The following is a 23,292-nucleotide window of genomic DNA, read 5'->3' as shown; positions in this document are numbered from 1 at the left end:
AAGAGGCGCGAAGCAGACTGGAGATCGTCGCTTCCTTGATGAGTGCCGAAGGGCACAGATGAAGACTCATACTTTGTCAGAGGATCAGTCTCCCCAGTCTCCATTTTGGATACTGAGTCTTCATCTTCGGAGGGAGTGACTCTCGGGACTCCCACAGGCTGAGTCTCCACACCCGAGGTGGCCACAGTGAGTGTCAAAGGTGTTGTCTCTGCGGGAGACAATTTGACTGGAGTGAGTTCCCTGCTTCTCAGGTGGTCAATGTGTTTCTTTATGGTCTTACCTCGGACTTTAACCTTGTGAGAAACCGGACCAGTCTTTCCCAGCACGACCCCTGCGATCATTGAGATCCATCTCCAAAGTTCCGCACGTGGACGACATCCCCTGTTCTAAAGTCCTTTTAGGTATTCTGTTGTTGTCATTCCTTTCTTGGGTCTCCTGCTTTGACTCCGTCTTCCTCCCAAGTTGGGAAGCAGCAGGCTGAGCTTGGTGCACAGTCGTCGCCGCATTAATAAATCGGCTGGTACGTCTCCCATCATTGTGTGCGTAGTGATTCTGTAATCTAAGAGGAACTGGGCCAATTTCATACCCAGGGAAACAGCTGCTTCTTCATTCCGGTTTCGAATGTTTGAACTGCCCGTTCGAACCAACCATTAGATGATGGATGGTCCAGCACCATTCGGATGTGTTTGATGCCACTTGAAATTCTCCACTGGTAAAGCGGGTACTATTATCGGACCCCTGGTATGTTGTGGGTACAGGAACTTTTTTTTAAAGAATATTTTTATTTACTTATAAATTTAGGGTACCCAATTCATTTTTTCCAATTAAGGGGCAATTTAGCGTGGCCAATCCACCTACCCTGCGCATCTTTGGGTTGTGGAGAAGAAACATGCTTGAATCCACTTTGTGGATATTCGCAACGTATCCAGGAAGTTTAATGTCATGATGACTCCTTCCAATACCGGCAGAGGGGCCAAACTCGTGGGCAATGAAAGGCGACTCAGGGCAGCCATATTGGTGATGTATGTCCCTGGAATGGTTGCTCAAATCAATATTCAGAAGCTGCTGGCCCAACATTGGAACTGAGGCAAGTGGATAGGGTTTTTGGAGGTGGGGGGGGGGGGGGGGGGGGGGGGGGATCGCTTTGTCCTCTTTAAATAGACCCAGTAGGAGCTTATGGTCTGTTATGATTGTCAAATGTTGGCTGTAGACATACGGACAAAATTTTGTCACCCCAAAAATGACAGCCAATCCCTCTTTCTCAATTGGAAAGGGCGTCTTTCCACATCTGCCAATCGTCCCATCGATTGGAAAGGACTACCCTTACTCCATATGGAGAGGCATTGCACGTTAACACCACTTATCTCTTGGAGCCATGATGAGCTTGGATGTTCGAAGATAGTAGCTGCTGTTTTACCTTCACAAAGACTTCTTCCTTCAATGTCTGCTACGGCCACCTCTGGTGTTTTTTTTAAACAGTGTTTGCAGGGGTGACAATGAAGTGGCCCAGTTTAGGATAAATTTCCCACGGTAATTTACGTGACCTTGGAACAATTTTTATTCTGTTGTCTTAGTCAAGGGTCAGTACCTCTTTGATGGCCTTAACTCCTCCACGCAATGTAGACCTTTTCTATCGACTTGGTGCCCTACGTAAGTCACCTCGCCTGCCTGGAACACATGATTTCCCCGCTTGAGATGGACGCCTGTGTCTGAAAGCATCTCAAGGCATCTCCAGACCTCCTGCAGGTTGTCTCGGAGCTCCTTTTCTGTGACTCCTGCAATTAGTACATCGTCCAAACATACTGCCACTTCAGATAACCCTTGGAGAATATGCTCCATTACACGTTGAAAGATGTCACACGACGATGAATCTCCAAAGGGCCGACATGTGTATTTGTATAAACCCTCATGGCCTTTGATCACCATATACTTTCTGAACAACTCGTCTAGTTCTAACTGCAGGTAGGCATAGCTCATGTCCAGTTTGGTGAAGGATTGACCTCTCACAGTTTGGCATAGAGACCCTCTATGCGTGACATAGGGTACAACCCCCAGCGGGCAGGCCTCAACACGGGAAATTGGATTCTACGAAACCCTTGGGGGGGGGGGGGAGAACAATCGCTGATCTCCCGTGGTCCTTGTGAGGGTTGTCACAGGGTTAAAATAACTTTTACAACAAGTGACAGTTTTGACCGAATTCTTGTTTCAGACATTGATGAGTGTGAGATTGGGGACCACTCATGCTCTGAATTAGCTGTCTGCACGAACACTCCAGGAAATTTCTCGTGTCGTTGTTCTGAAGGAACTATAGATACCAATCCAGCAAACCCAGGAACACAGTGCACAGGTAAAGATCAGAGCTGTTTAAACCAGGAGTGGTGAGATACTGAGGAACGTGAATATGTTTCAACACGAATCTAGGCAATATTAATATGTGAATATTTTACATGTTTATCTTATATTAATCTTACCACCATTTTAAAGCTCCATTGCCTGTTTAAACTAGATAAATGAATGACTTGCTAAAACTAATAGAGGAATGTCAGGAGGAATATTATAAAATGATAGACATTTTCAAGGAAGAGACATTCGTCCATAATAACTGTGCTGGCTCTTTGAAATAATCCCCAATTAGCCTCATAGGCCAGCCCTTTACCCAGTCCCCTGAAATATCGTCCTGTTTGATTATATAACTATCTCCTGGTTTTTCAAACATTTTTTCAGGGGGATTAGAAATGACTGGTAGGGTCAGCATTTATTGCCCTTGAGGAGATGGTGGTTTCGAAGAGGCTACTCACAATCCTGTGCTTAATCCTTGTCACCAGTATAATAAATCTAGGAAGCGCAAAGAAAAGGGCCAATCTGCGTTATGAACAGTTGTAGGGATGTGATAAAAGTGCTAAGAGGGAGGGAGTTCTAGAACGTTGAGCCGTCTCTGTGAAGGAGTGGCGATATAGTTCCAAGTCAGGATGGTGTGTGACTTGAAGGGGAATTTTCAGGTGGTGGGGTTTTCATGTGGATGCTGCCCTGGTCCTTCTAGGTAGTAGATGTCACAGGTTTGGAAGGTGCGGTTAAAGGAACTTTGGCAAATTGCTGCATGTCACGTTGTTGATGGCACACACTGCGACCACTGTGTATCAATGGTGGAGGAAGTGAATGTATACTGATGTAAAAATGAAATGAAAATTGCTTATTGTCACAAGTAGGCTTCAAATGAAGTTACTGTGAAAAGCCCCTAGTCGCCACATTCCGGTGCCTGTTCGGGGAGGCTGGTACGGGTACTGAACCCGCGCTGCTGGCCTGCTTTAAAAGCCAGCTCTTTAGCCCTGTGCTAAACCAGCCCCTGGTTTGCACCCAGTAGTGCAATATCTCAACAGGTCTGGCAGCATCGGTGGAGAGAGAACCAGAGATAACGTTTCAAATTGAATATGACTCTTCATCGGAACACCATTTCTAATCATTGGGTGGAAGTAACTTTTACTCCAAGTGACAATTTTGATCTAATTCTTGTTGCAGACATTGACGAGTGTCAGACTAGGAACAACACGTGCTCGGATTTGGCTGTCTGCACGAACACTCCAGGAAAGTTCACATGTAATTGTTTAGAAGGAACTAAAGATACCAATCCAGCAAACCCAGGAACACAGTGCACAGGTAAAGATTTGAAATGCATAAACCAGGAGTGGTTGATATTTTTGACATTAGCTAGGTGTCCTGTTATCACATCCTTTAGGACAGACTTCAACATGCTCCCTACAACTAATGTTGGGCTGATTGGTCTGTCATTCCCGGTTTTCTCCCTCCCTTTTTTTAAATGGTGGGGTTGCATTTGCTACTCTCCAATCTGCCGGGACTGTTCCAAAATCTACAGAGATTTGGAAGATGACAATGAACACATCCACAATTTCCATGGCCGCCTCCTTTAATGCCCTGGAATATACATTATCAGGCCCTGGGAATTTATCTGGCGTGATTCAACGGGACACAACAGAGTCCCTTTTCAGACGTGTATAGCGTTTTGTTGACCTAGGCAGGGAACGCTCCATCGAGGCCGCACTTTAGTTATTTCCTGCACCGGCAAGCTCAGTCACCAGTGCAGGAAAAGTACTCGGGGATCAGAGCACCATTTGTAAAGGCTGCCCTGATCCTTCACATCCCCTCAACGACCCCACTGCGGCCTCAGTACCCCCCCCCTCCCCCCCCCCCCCCCCCCCCCCCCCCCCCCCCCCCCCCCCCCACTGTACCCAACATACCTCTTTGTGGGTCTTCAAACCCCTCCTCACTTCATCTGTTACGGGCAAGGCATCTTGGCCCTGACCCCTGGCACGGGCAACCTGGGCACCTTGGCACTCCCAGCCTAACATTCTGGCAGTGCCACCAGAACACCCTGGCAGTGCCAAGGTAACACTGCCAGGGTGCCCTGGTGCTAGTTTCAATGTGCCAGGTTTGCAATGCCAAGATGCCCAGGTGCTAGCAGGAATGTTATGGCACCGCACTGCTAATGCATGTACGACCACCTGGGGGTCTCTAATGGTCTGGGTGATTTCCCCCCCCCACCCCAGGTGCTGTTATGCCGGTCCGTGTTTGTGTAGGCCAGTTGAACAGCACCCTGGTGCGGTCCCCCAGGCTCGGCCATTAGGTCCCGGGTCCCAAGAGAATCCGACGCGGACATATTTAAATGAGCATAATGGCACACTCTAATATTCTAATCTGGTTCTGGCCCAGTGAGGATAAGATCCAGATCGTTACATAAGTTTCAAGAGTCACGAGCCTCGCAAGATTCAACGGACTCGTCGTGACGAGACTTCTAAATCACCCCCGACTTTCAGTCACATTCATTTCCCTAGCACTTTATTTTTTTTTTACCATACTGATTCTCATCAATTCCTTCTCCTCACGAGGCCCTTGGTTTCCTAGTATTTCTGGGAAGTTATTTGTGCCATCTTATATAAAGACAGAGCTAATGTTGTTGTTCAAATGTTCCGTCATTTCCTTATTCTCCATTATAAATTTCCAGTTTCAAACTCTAAGGGGCCTACATTTGGCTTCACAATTCTTTTTCCATACTTATGGATGCTTTTACAGTCTGTGTTACATGGTTGGGCTGTTTTTCCTGTTGTGTTTTTGTGCCAGAAAGAAATGTAAAACTGTTGCAATGCGTGCATTCATTGTTTGAATATTAGCCATTGCCTACCCACCATCATACCTTTCATTGAAGTTCCCAGATCCATTGTAGCCAATTCGTACTTTTGTAATTTCCTCTGTTTGGATTCAGGACCCTGGTTTTGGATCGGGCCTCTTCACTTTCCATCCCAATGAAGAATTCCATCATGTTGTGGTCTCTCTGGGCAGCACGGTGGCCTAGTGGTTAGCACAACCGCCTCACGGCGCTGAGGTCCCAGGTTCGATCCCGGCTCTGGGTCACTGTCTGTGTGGAGTTTGCACGTTCTCCCCGTGTCTGCGTGGGTTTCGCCCCCACAACCCAAAAATGTGCAGAGTAGGTGGATTGGCCACACTAAATTGCCCCTTAATTGGAAAAAATAATTGGCTAATCTAAATTTATAAAAAAAAAAAAAAATGTTGTGGTCTCTCTTCCATGAAGGAAGATTATTAACAACAAGATTACAAACGAACCCCTTCTCATGGTATCCTGTTCCCCAGTTGCATCCTCGATGTGCTGGCCGAAAAAAAACCCAATCTTGCCCTCATTAGATTTGCCTCTGATTACTGTAGCAAGGTGATGATAAGCAGTCACAGATAGCTGGCAGCCGGGGCCATATGTCCATTCAGATAAAGGAATTTGTATAAGACTGAACAAACTTACACCTGTCGCTATAATGCTGAGTTTAGAGATACAAGGATTGGTGCGCCTGGAGGTATTTGTGAATATAGGACATGGTGTGAAGTTAACAGGACTTGAAGTCACCAGGTTAATCTTTTACTCCCAGTGACAGTTTTGATTTAATTCTTGTTTCAGACATTGACGAGTGTCAGACTGGGAACAACACGTGCTCTAATTTAGCTGTCTGCACGAACACTCCAGGACGTTTCTCGTGTAGATGTTTCCAGGGGATTATAGATAGCAATCCAGCAAACCCAGGAACTCAGTGCACAGGTAAAGATCTAAACGGTTTGAAGCAGCAGCGATTGCAGAGTCTGAAATATTGAAGGCAGTAGAGTTTCAGGCAGGGTTGTAATGGGAATATGGGTGGCGGAAGGGAGCTTGTTCTTTGCATTACATTTTGGGGCTCACCCCAATTCTGACAATTTCCCGTGCCATTCTGAAATTCACAAATTCCCAGCCGGCCAAAGCAGGAGCGGCTTCTGCAAGGTCCAGGTGACCCAGTTGACTGAAGACCATGGCGCGGATTGAAAGTCAAACAGAGAGTGAAGACCTCGACACCAGCTCCGTTGCAGTTACAGGAAGAAAACTATCATTGTAACAAGATAAACGCCGCAAATCACTTTAAAATACGAGGGTTAGTTTTCTGACTAAATGCACCCAGCAGGTAGATTTTGGAATGGGAGACGGTCTCGGTGGGGGAGGAGTGGGGGAGGGGAGGCAGAGAATCAGGAGGTCTGTATTTTTACCTAGAGCACTACTAAATGTGCAGCTGGTAGGCCCATGCACTTCTATCTGCTGAAAGCAGTCATAGCTCCTGTTCTGAGCTTAGTGAAGGCTGCGGGCCGTGAAGGTAAATATTCATGGATTGCAGGTAAAACTGCCCTGAGGGTCAGAGGAATGGTCTTTGATAGCTTTTAGTGTTCTTCTTCAGCCTGATGTGGCTCTTGTTTTCCCTCTCTCTCAGTGAGTCAGAGCACTGTACTGTGCTCTTCTTCTTTCCTCAGTTTAAAACCTGTGTCTTGCTGCTATCCCAGATATTTGGTGGTGAGGGGGCTGGGAGGAGACAGTCTGGGGAAGTAGAGGACAGCCCATGTTGGACGTCTCCTGATTCATGCCCACAATGGGAAACCCCATTGGCCAGCTACTGGGACGGAGAATCCTGCTGCCGGCGGGGGGGGGGGGGCGTCACACTAGAAAACGGGTGCAGTGGGACGGAGAACCCCGCCCATTGTCCCAGGAAGAGGTGAAATATGGAACGAGCTACCCCAGGAAGTGGTTGAGGCAAATAACTCGGATGCTTTCAAAATTAAACTTGAAAACCAGGCGAGAGAAGCCTCGAGCACAATGACATGCTGAAAGGCTGAGATATTTTACGCTGAATATTCTACCCACAAGAAGCCCATTGATGCAATTTGCATGAATAGAGATCACCACATATGATTATGAAAATTAGTGCCTCACACACGCTTCCCTTACAAAAAAAAGCTGACCAACCCATTAATCTTAATTGCAAATTACCACAAGGATTATGTGTTTCATTTCTTCACATGCTCTCTTTCTCGCTTGGGAAATAGGCGCAGGAGGTATTAGAATGATTAGAATGCTGGTTGTTAACCTGTTGAACTGCATTGGTCAAGAGTTCCTGCAATGGATGAGAACCCAGTACATTCTGACTGAGCCGTGAGGCTAAATTTTGATGGGGGGAAGGGGGAGGGAGAGGCGGGGAGGGGGGTGGGAGAGGCGGGGAGGGGGGTGGGAGAGGCGGGGGGAGGAGAGGGGGAGGAAGGAGAGAGGGAGGGGGGGGGAATTCAGAAAGCCCATCAAATGCACACTTCCGTAAAAAATCTGCAGTCTGTCCCACTACAGCATCAAACTACCTCAGGTTTGTTTTGTTCCCTACCCTACCTGGACAGTCTTTCTGAGCATCGATCAGCCTTTTAATCTGAGAGCGTACATCCTGACATCAACCTCCATCTTGACATTTGCCGGTTTAAACCCATATTCCTACATCCTCCAACTTAGTGTGAAATAGTGATCAGCGTTATCTTTTTCAGCATTAAATGCATCTAATATGGTCGTGCATTGTTTAGTTCTTCTCAAGGATTAAGTTAAGATTTACCCAGGCAACCCTCATCACTCAATCATTCAGCACAAAATAAGGCAAACATATATTAAATGATTGTGAGTGTAAGTGTAATTGTTATTGGTGTAGAAGTGTTAACATTCAATAATCAGCTGACCCTTGAGCACAATTCTTGCTCGGTATCGACTAAAATCTCATTTTCATTTACCTACAGACCCTGTTACTTGTTTCAGCAGTACTGGCAATATTTGTGATTTGTCCAGCTGCATGATATCTACAGTCAGCAGCTGCAACAGTAAGTGGATTTTATCTTTGCTGGTCCTTCACTATGATGCAAGCCAGGTGCTCTTCAATTTCCGCTCTCATTGTCCGTGCCAGGAATGAAACACATTTCTCTCTTAGAGCTTTTAGTATAATTACAGGCCAGTTGCTATAATAAAGGAAAGTGGGTCATGAGTTAATGAGGACGCTGAGACATGCTTACTGAGGATTAGGATTGATCAATTGCCTCAATTGGCACTTGGCTTACACACATGCCACCAATATGGGCAGCACGGTAGCATAGTGGTTAGCACAATTGCTTCACAGCTCCAGGGTCCCAGGTTTGATTCCCGGCTTGGGTCACTGTCTGTGCGGAGCCTGCACGTTCTCCCCGTGTTTGCGTGAGTTTCCTCCGGGTGCTCCGGTTTCCTCCCACAGTCCAAAGATGTGCAGGTTACGTGGATTGGCCATGCTAAATTGCCCTTAGTCCAAAATTGCCTTTCGTGTTGGGTGGAGTTACTGGGTTATGGGGATAAGGGTGGGGGTGTGGGCTTGGGTAGGGTGCCCTTTCCAAGAGCCAGTGCAGACTCGATGGGCCAAATGGCCTCCTTCTGCACTGTAAATTCTATGATTCAACATGGAAGAACTGCCATTTACTCATTGATTTGCCAGTGAATCTGGCAAACCTGCTTGGGTGGCGCAGCCATCTTAGTGAGACTGGTGCCCAAGGAGCTAGCACTGGCTCCCACTGGCACAATGTTTAGCACTGCTGCCTCACAGTGCCAGGGACCCTGGTTCAATTCCAGCCTTGGGTCGCTGTCTGTGCGGAGTCTGTACGTTCCCCCCGTGTCTGCATGGGTTTCCTCTGGGTGCTCCGGTTTAGTCCCACAGTCCAAAGATGTGCAGGTTAGGTGGATTGGCCACGCTAAATTGCCCCTTAGTGTCCAAAAGGTTAGTTAGGGTTACAGGGATATGTAAGGGGGTGCTCTTTCAGAGGGTTGGTGCAGACTCGATGGGCCGAACGGCCTCCTTCTGCACTGTAGTGATTCTGTATGCTGTAACAAACGGCCGAAAGGTCGGTGAAAAGGAGCATTATTCAAAATGGATTACACATAGTACAAAAACTCTAAATGATACAAAGCTGAGTTAAAATTGTTAAAAGTCATCGGGAAGTTAATTTAGTGAACAAATGACAGAAGATGGTTTAACATAGTCTCCTTTGAAATTATTTACTTCCTTCAAAAAATAAATGGGGAGGGGGGGAGTGATGCCCTGATTTGAGGTCCTGAGGGAGATGTTGCTGATAGTGACTTTCACTGCTTGCCGATTACTCACAGCATCTTTAACAGGAATGGGACTGCTTCACGTGTTAATTCTTTCTTCCAAAATCTTGCACATGTTGTTTACAAATATCACTGGAAATATACATCCAAAGGATTCTCTGTATATGATATTGCTGCCTGAGGGAAATTTCCCCCAGTGTGAGTTGTACTTTTCCAATGATTGGAATTGAACCTTTTCTCATTCGGCATTTCAGTAGCAGCCCCACAGGTTTCAGAATCATTACTTATTTGCTGTACACCTGGCCTGGGACAGAACCTTCCTCTGGCTGTATCAGTTAATCCTTTCGTCTGAACAACTGAAACTTAAGCACAAACAGATAAGACACTGCACGATTTAGGACGTCATCCTCAATGCACTGGAACGTTTGAAATCTGAATAACCTCTTACTGCTCGGCGTTCATGTCTTGTACATTTAAGGCAGTTTGGTTTGTTGTTTGACTATTGAATTCTATTGTAAATTCATGCTGCAGTGGAATAGCTAATATTTTGTTATTGTTTGTGTAGGCAAAATTGCATTCCGAATGGAAGCGACATTGAGATCCACAGAGTTCTCCGATGACATGAAAAATCCCTCAAGTGAAGCTTACCGCAACTTGGCTGGCAATTTTACAAACGCAGTAAGTTCCGTTGCTGTTCTGCTTGCTTCCTTTTGTTAAAGAAAACAATCCCCAATCGTTAGATGCAATGGAGGTGATTTCCAGCTTGCATTCACCATCGGGGAGAATAACAGGTGGGCGGCACAGTAGCACAGTGGTTAGCACGGTTGCTTCACAGCACCAGGGTACCAGGTGCGATTCCTGGCTTGGGTCACTGTCTGTGCGGAGTCTGCACGTTCTCCTCGTGTCTGCGTGGGTTTCCTCCTGGTGCTGCGGTTTCCTCCCACAAGTCCCGAAAGACGTGCTTGTTAGCGAATTGGACATTTGGAATTCTCCCTCAGTGTACCAGAACAGGCGCCGGAATGTGGCGACCAGGGGCATTTCACAGTAACTTCACTGCAGCGTTAGTGTAAGCCGGCTTGTGGCACTGAAAAACGTTACTAATATTAACGACGGAAAATCCTGAGAATTGGGAAATGCGATTCTGTCCGGAGAGATCGCGTTTCCCGATTTTACATGCCCTTCGCCATTGATGTCACAAGGTTCACGCCCATGGGCGTGAGAACCTCATTAGAATGGATTTTAATACATTTTATTATAGGTACCTAGAACCCTGCCACGTGGACCCCGCCCCCCCACTCACTAAATAGCTGAACCTCGCTGACATAATGTCATGTGGGTGAGGCTTACAGCACCTTCTTAAAAATGAGATTCAATCGAGGGGATCCCTCAGGGGTCACAGAGATACATACAGCCCTCGGGGGGGGAGAGGGACATGCCCTGGAACTGCCCTCTGGCGCATGTCGGTACTGCTAGGGTGGCACTGCAGTTTAGCAGAGTGCCAACCTGGTAGTGCCGCCCTGGTAGTGCTGCCCTGGCAGTGCCAACCAGACAGTAGAAACCGGGCAGTGGCAATCAGTGCCAAGGGGTGGGCCCACGTGGGAGCCCCATGGTGGAGGGTTTACAGTTACCTGTGGTGGGGTCGGGTGTAGAGGCAGTGAGGGGAGAACTTGCAGGCACTGGGGGGGGGGGGGGGGGGGTGAGCAGGCAGTGAGGGAGGGATCGGCAGCCACACATCGGCGGTGTGCTGGCAGGGGGAATCACCGGGAGTGGGGGGGGGGGGGGGGCACCCCCGATACCTCTGTGGTGGAGGGGGCTGGACTGGAGGTGGGGGTGGGAGGGCATGGTGGGGGGCACGGAGGGGAGTTAGAGTTTCACTTCAGTGCTGACCAGGCGCCCTTTAAAGATGATGTCTCGATCTCGGTGGAGTATTTTGAGGTAACTGAACTGAATATGTGAAGCTAGTCTTGCTGGCTCTATCAGGCCCCGCCCCACCAGAGTGACAGCATAAATCCCTCCCACTCATTTTCTTTACTCAGAGTAGCTCCAGATCCGGAGAGAAATCTGGTCCGTGTAGCTGGAGAGCTACATGCCGATTTTCAGTCTGAGACTGACACTTGAGTTAGCACGCTTCTTCTTTGGCGGGTGAAAGAGCATTGAACATGTTCTCACACTCTGTACAGATTCCATTTACTCACTGCATTCTCTGTGTCTTGCCTTTCCTACTTATCATATTTCCTTTTCGCTCATGGTGGGTTGGGTGAGTTATTGGACGAGTGGTTGGAAGGGTAGGTGGATTGAAGGATGATTTGGAAGGACAGGCAGGTGAATAGGTAGATCAAAGAATGGGTTTCTGTATGGATGGCTGAATAATGGATGGATCAGTTGGTGGACAGATCGAGCAGTAATGGGTCGATGACTGGGTGGATGGATGGTCGGTAGATAGATGGGTGAGTGGGTGGATGGATAGATTGAATCCCAACTGGACGGGTAAGAAGATGGGTGAAGGATGTGATGAATGGAACTTTGAAGTGCGTCTTAGTGGACAGTAAATGATATTTGTATTTTGTTTTCAGGTTGTCCCAACTACACAAACCAATCTCAACGATGATAGTTTTAATATCTCCATCGTCGGTTTTCAAAATGGAAGTGTACTGGTACATTTTGTGGCTCTCTTAAACAATACCTCAAATGTCAACAGAAGCAGTCTACTGCGTGCTGTTGGTGCTGCAATAAAAACACTGGATAGTAATAGTTCAGTCTCCATAACAGGCAAGTATTATAAGAATTTACTTATATCATAGAGTCATAGATCATAGAATTTACAATGTAGAAGAAAGCCATTCAGCCAGTCGAGTCTGCACTGACCCTTGGAAAGAGCACCCTACCTGAGCCCATACCTCCACCCTATCCCCACCCCTCCACTCTATCCCCCTAACCCCACCTATCTACCTAACCTTTTTTGGGCACAAAGGGCAATTTAGCATCGCCAATCCACCTAACCTGCACATCTTTGGGCTGTGGGAGAACCGGAGCACTCGGAGGAAACCCACACAAACACTGGGAGAACATGCAGACTCCACACAGACATTGACCCAAGCCAGCCTTTGAACCTGGGACCCTGGAGCTGTGAAGCAACTGTGCTAATCACTGTGCTACCGTGCTGCCCATATGGTCAGTGCTCCCCTGTACTGCCTCCCTTGTTTCTTTTTTTGAGCTAAAAATGTCCTCCGCATGTCTCATCCACTTTGAATGTGTGTTTTAGTCAAGATTCAATCCCCCATCTTCTCCCGAACACATTCCTGGCCAGACCATAAAGGCATTGGGTGGGATTTTGTGGCCATGGAAATGGCGGGCATTGTCATGGGCAGGCTGGGAACAGTTTGAGCCAAATTGACCTCAGGCAGCGCTCTAAATGTCCTGTCCCTCCTGCGACAATGCTTGCCACTGGAACTCCTTCCCTCGCTCAATCTTTGCTTCCTCCTGACGCAAGTTGTTGGGAGCTGAACGGGAAACAAAGGCATCAGTCAGACGGAAAGAGAGAAAAGAGTGTGAGACTTTGGCAGCCCAGTGGCATATAAAGGAGTGAGAGAGAGAGGGGGAAGAGAGATTCCGACAGATGTCAGGGAGAAAATACAATTGAGAACTAGGCTGAAAATAGGTTGAGAGGGGAGGAGGAAAATAAGAGAAGCAAAGAGGGATTATGAAAAGTGAGCGGCAGCTAACAGAATGGAGTGTGAAGTCGACCATAGGCAAATACAAAATAAAAAAGGTAGTAAAAGGAGGCAAAGGGGTGACTGGGGACTGAAGTGGGGAATTATACACAGAGGCAGGGGGGATGGTTGAGATGTTAAGTGAATGCTTTACCTCAGTTTTTGACCAAGGAAGAAGTTGCCATCCAGTCTATGGTTAAAGAGAAGAAAAGTCACACATTAGAATCATTTAAAATTGATCGGGAGGAGCTGTTGGAAAATCTGTCAGTACTTAAAGTCGGTAAGACACCAGGACCAGATGAGATACATCCAATGATGCCGAGGGAAATTGGAGCGAAAATAGCAGAGGCACTCGTCACAATTTTTCAATCTTCGTTAGGCTTAGTTGTTGTTGGAGGAATGGAGATTTAGGAACATTACACGCTAGTTCAATAAAGCGCTTAAAGTTAAGCCCAACAGCATGGCGTGCATGTCAGTCAGATTAGTTTTGTTGGTTGGGAAACCCCCACAAGCACTAATAAAGGCATAGATTACAAGTGGGAAGGTTGTGTTGTTTAAGATACTAGTTCGGCCTCTGATGGGGGTATTGCATCTCGTCCTGGGTGCCGCACTTTCGGAAGGATGTGAAGGCATTAGAGGGTGAATGCAGACAAGAATGGTCCCAGGATGAGTTATGAAGATAGATTGAATCATAGGATTTCATAGAATTTACAGTGCCGAAGGAGGTCAATTGGCCCATCGAGTCTGCACCGGCTCTTGGAAAGAGCACCCTACCCAAACCCGCAACTCCACCCTATCCCCATAACCCAGTCACCCCACCCAACACTAAGGGCAATTTTGGATACTAAGGGCAATTTAGCATGGCCAACCCACCTAACCTGCACATCTTTGGACTGCGGGAGGAAACCGGAGCATTCCGGAGGCAACCCACGCAGACACGGGGAGAACGTGCAGACTCCGCACAGACGGTTGCTGGAATTGATCCCGGATCTCTGGTGCTGTGAGGCAGTAGTGCTAACCACTGTGCCACCAGCGTTAAAATCCAATATAGTATAATATGTTATAATGGTGGTGTGTGATGGAGTGGGTATTATTGAGGGTTTTTTTTCTATAGCTCTGTTAAACATTGTTCGTTAGATCCCAGCAGGAAAGGAGGTGGGATGGGAATCATCCCGGCCTGCCTTTGTTTAGCTTCTAATAGTCAATTTAGAGTGACTTTGAGTTACGATACTTGGAAACAGACCTGGTGTGGTCCATACTTAACAAGGTTTTCTTTTATTCTTTGTAATACTAACTGTTTCATGTGTTTTTCTAAAATTATGATAGGTTTTAATAGTTTCACATTATCTGTTTTAGGCACAACACAACTTGCGACTGCCCAACCACATACTGGTCCCACCGTGCAGTCTAATCCTGGGGCTGAGAACCCTGGGTGGAGAGTGGCTGTGATTGTTTTGGGCACTATCCTGGGCGCGGCACTGTTGGCAACCCTGGCAGCAGTTGTGGCCATAATCAATACAAAGAAAAAATCCAGGAAGTACAGCATAGAAACAGCTAACATCGTAAAACCAATCAGTTATTCAAATATATAACTGGATATGGTCTTCTCTTGACCCTTTTTCGTATCTTTGTAGGTTTTGCACAAAGCCTCAGTGACTAAATTGTCGACCGTGGCCAGAATTCTCCGGCTGTTGGGATTCTCTTCCCTGCCCACGGGTTTTCCGGTGGCGAGGGATGGCTTCAATGGGAAATCCCATGGACAAGCAGCGGGAAGAGAGAATCTCGCCGCCAGAGAATGGCGCGTCGCCAAGAATTACACGGCTCATTATCGGAGAATCCCACCCAGTTTCCTCAAGATTTGGATGCAATATTAGAAAACATTATAGTCTTCTGGGACATTCTAACCCTGCGCAGATACTGAAAGATTGTGCTTATATTAATGTTAAAAAAAAAAATCAAATGATGTTCAATAGTACTCAGCGCTTCCATTCGGTGTGTCTAATCTGTAAATGGTGGCAGATTATCTCTGTCAAACGATTTTTGGTGTTCATAATACCTCACAGCCCTGAGTACGTGCGGTTTTCAGTTGTCACGTTTCCAGTTGGGATTTGTGACCTTCAAGTAGCAGAAAACAACACACAAGCATGACCTCCCTCAAAGCCGTGGTCAGTGGATGCATCGCCTGGTTTGGCATCGAGCCGTGCAGACCGTAGCCAGAATCGCGATACGGTCCTGGTATGCGGCGACCTCACTGATCTCAGGCGATGTGTCAACGGCAGCAGCAGCACAGTTGTACTCACAAACCTCTAGGCCACGGAAGCTGAGGCAGGATCAGACTTGAATCATGCTCTTTGTTGTGGACAAGCCTTGGTCTCCTGACTTATGTATGAAGGATGACCATTTGTGGATGAGGTGTGTGGAGGGTTCCAACTCTCCAAGGAAAAGAGTGGAAAGAAAATGCAAGGAAAACACAACAGCACGAAGAGAAAACCAGTCAGCGGCCACACATTTGCAATGGAAGGGTGTTATGGACAAATGATTGCGGAATTATTTTGGTGCCAAATTATTCTTTGTACTTTGATTAAGTCTTCTAATGTTGAAAGAAATTGTATATTTCCTATTTTTCGATGCATTTTCTAAATTATTGCACCATTCTCATCAATAAATAAATAGATATATTTTTCTTGTACAATTTGAAATGTGCCTTTGAGAAATTCTTTGCAAAAGTTAAAAGAACTAATCTGAGGGTCGGTTAGTGGGGGCGGAGTTGCGGGGGACTTGTAACCCCCGTCGAACGTGAGCTGTTGCTTGGGTTCAAATTAATAAATTCTAAGATTATTGTTGAAAAGAAAAACATTTTGTTGAAGTTTTTCATCTTGAACTCGCCAGGGACAAATGCAAGAATGTCAAATTTCAAATGAATTTATATTACAGCAGTAAAGGGTGCTGGCTGGTTGGCAAGTCAATTATGATTGGCCAATGAGTTTCCATAGAAAAAGCAATGGGGAACTGTAGGCTTCCCAAGTTCCGGGTAATTCAGAAGAGGTGCAAAGCTTGAACACATTCCTTTTGTTTGAGAGAACGGATCCTTGTATTTTAAACATCCATGTGGGTATCATTGACCAGAAACTTAACTGAACTAGCCATATAAATCCTGTGGCTACAAGAGCAAGTCAGTAACTCACCTCTTGATTTTCCAAAGCCTGTCCACCAAGACATAAGTTAGGAGTTTAATGGAATACGCTCCACTTGCCTGGATAGGTGCTGCTCCTTAAGCACTCAAGAAGCTTGACACCATCCAGGACAAAGCAGCCCGCTTGATTGGCAGCCTTTCCGTAAACATTCACCTCCTCCACCACCGATGTGCAGTGGCAGCAGTGTGCAACATCCTCAAGGTGCACTGCAGCAACTCAACAAGGGTTCCTTAGACAGAGCCTTCCAAACCCATGGCCGCTGCCACCTAGATGGACAAGGGCAGCAGACACATGGGAACACCACCACCTGAAAATTTTCCTCCAAGCCACTCACCACCCTGCCATGGAAATATATCACCGTTATTTCACTGGTGCTGAGGCAAAATCCCAGAATTCCCCCCTAACAGCACTGTGGGTGTACCTACACCTCGGGGACTGCAACAATTCAAGAAGGCAACTCACAACCACCTCCTCAAGGGCAATTAGGGATGGGCAATAAATGCGGGCCTAGCCAGTGATATCCGCATCTCTGAATACAGAAAGAAGAGTAGCCATTAGACACAAGATTATTCAGCAAGTTCTGTTCAGTCGCAGAGTCGTATCTCAGAGTGGACATTTTGTTTTGGGTTTTGCAAGCACGGGCTGGTGGAGTACAGTCTGCACTCTGCTGAGGACAAACAACTGGAGGAACATTTTCTTTGATTTGATCAACTTGTCATTCGGATGTACGGCCTATGATCGGGATTGCAAGCTGACTCCACTGCACCCAACTCTGGGTTTAATGGAATCACATTTGGATGCTGATGAGAAATCAATGCTTTGAAGTTGGGTATTTGATGACTGCAGGTGAGTATATACTCATTGGCATAATTACCGTCCATTCAGAGATGCTAGAATGTTCTTTGTAAATTGATTTTGATGATGTTTTAGATTCCATGTGTGCATCGGCCTCCCTGGCCTCAGACAGCTGACCAGAGAAACAGGGAGATGTTCAGCCAATTTGGCAGAGAGTTCTTGTGCTTTTACTTCAACCTTGTGGGCTTTTAAACTGACATGATTAGAATGAGAGGTGCATGAATGTGTTTACCAACATATCAGAAGAGGAAAACCATCGCCATTTGAGGCAATGACTTTGTGATGTATGGTTAGCAATTGGCCTTGATTGTGAAAGGCCACTTGCCAACAAATCAGCAGCACTCTCTTCTAATGCAGTATAAAGTTCTTTCCCCTGACATTCTTATGATTGAGCTGATGGGTGCAAGTTGAAAAGCTTCGACAAGATGTATTTTTTCAGCAGCATTCAAGTTATGTGCTACCAAACAACTAAATGCATTAATAGCAGATTAAGGGTCATAGTATCATAGAACTTACAGTGCATAAAGAGGCCATTCGGCCCATTGAGTCTGGACTGGCCCTTGTAAAGAGCAGCCTACTTAAGCCCACACCTCCAGCCTATCCCCATAACCCCACCTAACATTTTTGGACACGAAGAGGCAATTTAACATGGCCAATCCACCCAACCTGCAAATCTGTGGACTGTGGGAGGAAACCAGAGCACCCGGAGGAAACCCACGCAGACACAGGGAGAACATTCTGGCTCAGCACAGTCAGGCCTCTATTGAAACAAATCATAAGAACAAGTTAGAGACGGCCCAGTGGGAGTAGGGGTTGGGGGAAACAAATTAAGATTAAAAAGAATGGTTGAAGTAGAGGCGGGTACATGGTCTGAATTTGTTGAACTCAATGTTACAGCGAGAAGGTTGACTGAGTATAAGGGTTCATTTTTATATAAAGTCTAGTATTTCTTTTATTTAGTTAATTAACTTAAAAGTTGCTGTTTGGTTTAGAAGAAGGTGAATTTTGAATCAGCTTTAAACAAGGCTCTACTTGTAGGTACTTGCAGCTGGAGCTTGTTAATTAGTTAATTGGATTAGGCCAGTTTTCAGAGGCTAGATTCACAGCATAAAAAGGATCCAGCTACACTGCAGACTTTGTTTGCACTGGAGTGCTGCATTTGGTGCATTTGAGTGCTACAGTGAGAGTTGTTTGACTGAGGGAGTGCTGAATTTGGTGCATTTGAGTGCTACAGTGAGAGTTGTTTGACTGAGGGAGTGCTGAACTTGGTGCATTTGAGTGCTACAGTGAGAGTTTGGTGACTGAGGGAGTTAGGTGAGGCGGGAGTAAGGTGCTCCTTACATTTCGTTTTCTACATTTCCTCAAAGAGCGTGAAGGGAGTCAGGAGTTTACAGAGAGTACAGCTGACTGGAAGCAGAGTCGGAGGGCGGAGGTCCAGTTGGTCTACGGGGCAGCTAATTCTGTAAAGTAAGAGGGGATGGAGGCTAGGGCAGTTGCATGCTCCTCCTGTAGGATGTGGGTGGTGAGGGATACCACTGGTGTCCCCGCTGACTATACCTGTGGGAAGTGCACCCAACTCAGCTCCTCAGAGACCATGTTAGGGAACTGGAGCTGGAACTGGGTGAACTTCGGATCATCCGGGAGGCAGAGGGGGTTATAGAGAAGAGTTACAGGGAGGTAGCCACACCCAAGGTACTGGACAAGAGTAGCTGGGTTACAGTCAGGGGAAAGAAAACTAACAGGCAGACAGTGCAGGGATCCCTCGTGGCCGTTCCCCTCCAAAACAAGTATACCGTTTTGGATGCTGTTGGGGGGGATGACCTACCGGGGGAAGGCCCTAGCGGCCAGGTCTCTGGCACTGAGTCTGACTCTGGGGCTCAGAAGGGAAGGGGGGAGAATAGAAAAGCAATAGTAATAGGAGATTCAATGGTTAGGGGAATAGATCGGAGATTCTGAGGTCGCGAGTGAGACTCCCGGAAGGTACGTTGCCTCCCGGGTGCCAGGGCCAGGGATGTCTCGGATCGTGTCTTCATGATCCTGAAGGGGAAGGGTGAGCAGCCAGAAGTCGTGGTGCACATTGGTACCAACGACGTAGTTAGGAAAAGGGGTGTGGGGGTAATAAACAAGTTTAGGGAGTTAGGCTAGAAGTTAAAGGCCAGGAAAGACAGAGTTGTCATCTCTGGTTTGTTGCCGGTGCCACGTGATAGCGAGGCTAGGAATATGGAGAGAGTACAGTTGAACACGTGGCTGCAAGAATGGTGTAGGAGGGAGGGCTTCAGGTATTTGGATAATTGGAGTGCATTCTGGAGAAGGTGGGACCTGTACAAGCAGGACGGGTTGCATCTGAACCAGAGGGGCACCAATATCCTGGGAGGGAGGTTTTCTAGTACTCTTCGGGAGGGTTTAAACTAATTTGGCAGGGGAATGGGAACCGGGGGCGAAATTCTCCGACCCCACGCAGGGTCGGAGAATCGGCCGGCAGCGGCGTTATTCCCGCTCCCGCAGGGTTTTTAAATCTCTGACCGGCCAAAAACCGGCGCTGTGCAAATCCCGCCGGCAGCCTCTGAAAACAGCTGGCGCCGGCGGGATTTCATTTTTTTTTTAGTTTCCACAAATCTCCGGCCCGGATGGGCCGAAGTCCCGCCGACGTGACCCGACAGTTGCTTTAAAACGGCGTCAACCATTGATGATGGTTGACGCCGTTCAGTGTCGGGGGGGGGCGGTGGGTTGCGGCATCGGGGGTGGGGGGGTTTGGGGGCAGCGGCGTGCAGAGAGGGGGGGCGACGGATGCCCGGGGCCAACCACCCCCCCCCTCACCACCCCACCTCCCTCCAACGCCCCTACCCCCCTCCCCACCACCCCTACCCCCCTCCCCAGCACCCCTACCCCCCTCCAACGCCGCCCCCCCATCTCTCGCAACGCCGCAACCCCCCACCCTCAACGCCTCAACCCCCCCTCATCGCCGCAACCCCACCCTCTCAACGCCGGGTCCCCCCCCTCTCAACGCCGGGTCCCCCCCTCTCAACGCCGGGTCCCCCCCCTCAACGCCGGGTCCCCCCCCCTCAACGCCGGTACCCACACCCCGTCCCCCTCCCTCTGAAGGCCGGTACCCACACCCCCCCCTCTCTCCTCCTCCCCCCTTCCTTCCTCCTCCCCCCCTTCCTTCCTCCATTAGGGGGGGGGGGTGCGGCGTTAGTGGGGGGGGGGGTTGCGGCGATAGTGGGGGGGGGTGCGGCATTGGAGTGGGGTAGGGGTGGTGAAGGGGGTAGGGGTGGTGAGGGGAGGGGGTTGGGGTAGGGGCAGCGGCGTGCAGAGGGGGGGCGACGGTGCGTTGGCCCAGGGCATCCGTCGCCCCCCTCCTCTGCACGCCGCTGCCCCTACCCCAACCCCCCCTCACCACCCCTACCCCCTTCACCACCCCTACCCCACTCCAACGCCGTCCCCCCTCCAACGCCGCCCCCCTCTCTCAACTCAACACCGCAACCCCCCCTCAACTCAACGCCGCAAACCCCCCCCTCAACTCAACGGCGCAAACCCCGCCCCCCCTCAACTCAACGCCTCAAACCCCCCCCCCCCTCCTCTCAACTCAACGCCGCAAACCCCCCAACGGCGGGTCTGTCTCTCTCCTCCTCCCCCCCCCCCCAAATGCCGGGCTGTCTCTCTCCTCCTCCCCTCCCCCCCCCCAAACGCCGGGCTGTCTCTCTCCTCCTCCCCCCTCCCACAAATGCCGGTCTGTCTCTCTCCTCCTCCCCTCCCCCCCCACCCCCAACGCCGGTCTGTCTCTCTCCTCCTCCCCCCCCCCCCCCCCAAAATGCCGGTCTGTCTCTCCCCCTCCCCCCCCCCCCCAAAATGCCGGTCTGTCTCTCTCCTCCTCCTCCCCCCCCCCCCCCCAAAACGCCAGTCTGTCTCTCTCCTCCTCCTCCCCCCCCCCCCCAAACGCCGGGCTGTCTCTCTCCTCCTCCTCCCCCCCCCCCCCAAAACGCCGGGTCTCACCACTTCCGCAGCTGGTGAAACTGACGCGTATCGCGTCAGTCAGCTGCTGGCCCCTCCGGGAACGGAGAATAGCGGCCTAAAAGAAGGCCCCGACGCCGGAGTCATCTACACCGATTTTTCTTGCCGGAAATCGGCGTTACGACGGTCTGCAGAGAATTTCGCCCCGGATTTGTAGTCCAGCAACTAAGGAAGCCGATATTCAGGATGCCAAAGCGTGTAGTGATGCAGTGGGGAAGGTAACACTGACAAGGGAGAGTACTTGCAGGCAAGGACATGGGTTGAAGTGTGTATACTTCAACGCAAGAAGCATCAGGAATAAGGTGGGTGAACCTAAGGCATGGATCGGTACTTGGGACTACGATGTGGTGGCCATCCCGGAAACATGGATAGAAGAGGGGCAGAAATGGTTGTTGGAGGTCCCTGGTTATTGATGTTTCAACAAGATTAGGGAGGATGGTAAAAGAGGTGGGGGGGGGGGTGGCATTGTTAATTAGAGATAGTATAACAGCTGCAGAAAGGCAGTTCGAGGAGGATCTGCCTACTGAGGTAGTATGGGTTGAAGTCAGAAATAGGAAAGGAACAGTCACCTTGTTGGGAGTTTTCTATAGGCCCCCCAATAGCAGCAGAGATGTGGAGGAACAGATTGGGAAACAGATTTTGGAAAGGTGCAGAAGAAGAAAAAATGAAAATCGCTTATTGTTACGAGTAGGCTTCAATGAAGTTACTGTGCAAAGCCCTTAGTCGCCACATTCCGGCGCCTTCCCGTACCAGCCTCCCCAGACAGGCGCCGGAATGTGGCGACTATGGGCTTTTCACAGTAACCATTGAAGCCTACTCGTGACAATAAGCGATTTTCATTTTTTTCATTTTCAAGTCACAGGGTAGTAGTCATGGGTGACTTCAACTTCCCAAACATTGAGTGGAAACTCTTTAGATCAAATAGTTTGGATGGGGTGGTGTTTGTGCAGTGTGTCCAGGAAGCTTTTCTAACATGTAGATGTAGATTGTCCGACCAGAGGGGAAGCCATATTGGATTTGGTACTTGGTAATGAACCAGGGCAGGTGATAGATTTGTTAGTGGGGGAGCATTTTGGAGGTAGTGACCACAATTTTGTGACTTTCACTTTAGTAATGGAGAGGGATAGGTGCGTGCAACAGGGCAAGGTTTACAATTGGGGGAAGGGTAAATACAATGCTGTCAGGCAAGAATTGAAGTGCATAAGTTGGGAACATAGGCTGTCAGGGAAGGACACAAGTGAAATGTGGAACTTGTTCAAGGAACAGGTACTGCTTGTCTTTTATATGTATGTCCCTGTCAGGCAGGGAAGAGATGGTCGAGTGAGGGAACCATGGTTGACAAGAGAGGTTGAATGTCTTGTTAAGAGGAAGAAGGAGACTTATGTAAGGCTGAGGAAACAAGGTTCAGACAGGGCACTGGAGGGATACAAGATAGCCAGGAGGGAACTGAAGGAAGGGATTAGGAGAGGGCATGAAAAATCTTTGGCGGGCAGGATCAAGGAAAACCCCAAGGCCTTTTACACATATGTGAGAAATATGAGAATGACTAGAGCGAGGGTAGGTCCGATCAAGGACAGTAGTGGGAGATTGTGTATTGAGTCTGAAGAGATAGGAGAGGTCTTGAACAAGTACTTTTCTTCAGTATTTACAAACGAGAGGGGCCATATTGTTGGAGAGGACAGTGTGAAACAGACTGGTAAGCTCGAGGAGATACTTGTTAGGAAGGAAGATGTATTGGGCGTTTTGGAAAACTTGAGGATAGACAAGTCCCCCGGGCCTGACGGGATATATCCAAGGATTCTATGGGAAGCAAGAAATGAAATTGCAGAGCCGTTGGCAATGATCGTTTCATCCTCGCTGTCAACAGGGGCGGTACCAGGGGATTGGAAAGTGGCGAATGTCGTGCCCCTGTTCAAAAAAGGGAATAGGATAACCCTGGGAATTACAGGCCAGTTAGTCTTACTTCGGTGGTAGGCAAAGTAATGGAAAGGGTACTGAGGGATAGGATTTCTGAACATCTGGAAAGACACTGCTTGATTAGGGATAGTCA

At 48.4% G+C, this 23,292-nt stretch overlaps 1 protein-coding gene across 1 annotated transcript in view; it reads left to right on the top strand.

Moving 5' to 3' along the window:
* The window catches only part of LOC119968651 (mucin-2-like), a gene marked incomplete at its 5' end in the record, with an annotated part of 155,397 nt that overhangs the window by 20,655 nt on the left and 111,450 nt on the right, over positions 1-23,292 (top strand). Inside the window, 2 exons of the mRNA XM_038801271.1 lie at positions 2,210-2,347; positions 3,517-3,654. Of these exons, the coding sequence (XP_038657199.1) occupies positions 2,210-2,347; positions 3,517-3,654 (276 nt within the window). The remainder of the gene's footprint in view (positions 1-2,209; positions 2,348-3,516; positions 3,655-23,292) is intronic.

The sequence above is a fragment of the Scyliorhinus canicula genome, chromosome 7, assembly GCF_902713615.1.
Source record: "Scyliorhinus canicula chromosome 7, sScyCan1.1, whole genome shotgun sequence".
NCBI classification, from domain to species: domain Eukaryota; kingdom Metazoa; phylum Chordata; class Chondrichthyes; order Carcharhiniformes; family Scyliorhinidae; genus Scyliorhinus; species Scyliorhinus canicula.
The sequence above is the reverse complement of the archived record's forward strand: the minus strand, read 5'-3'. Positions and strand labels throughout refer to the sequence as shown.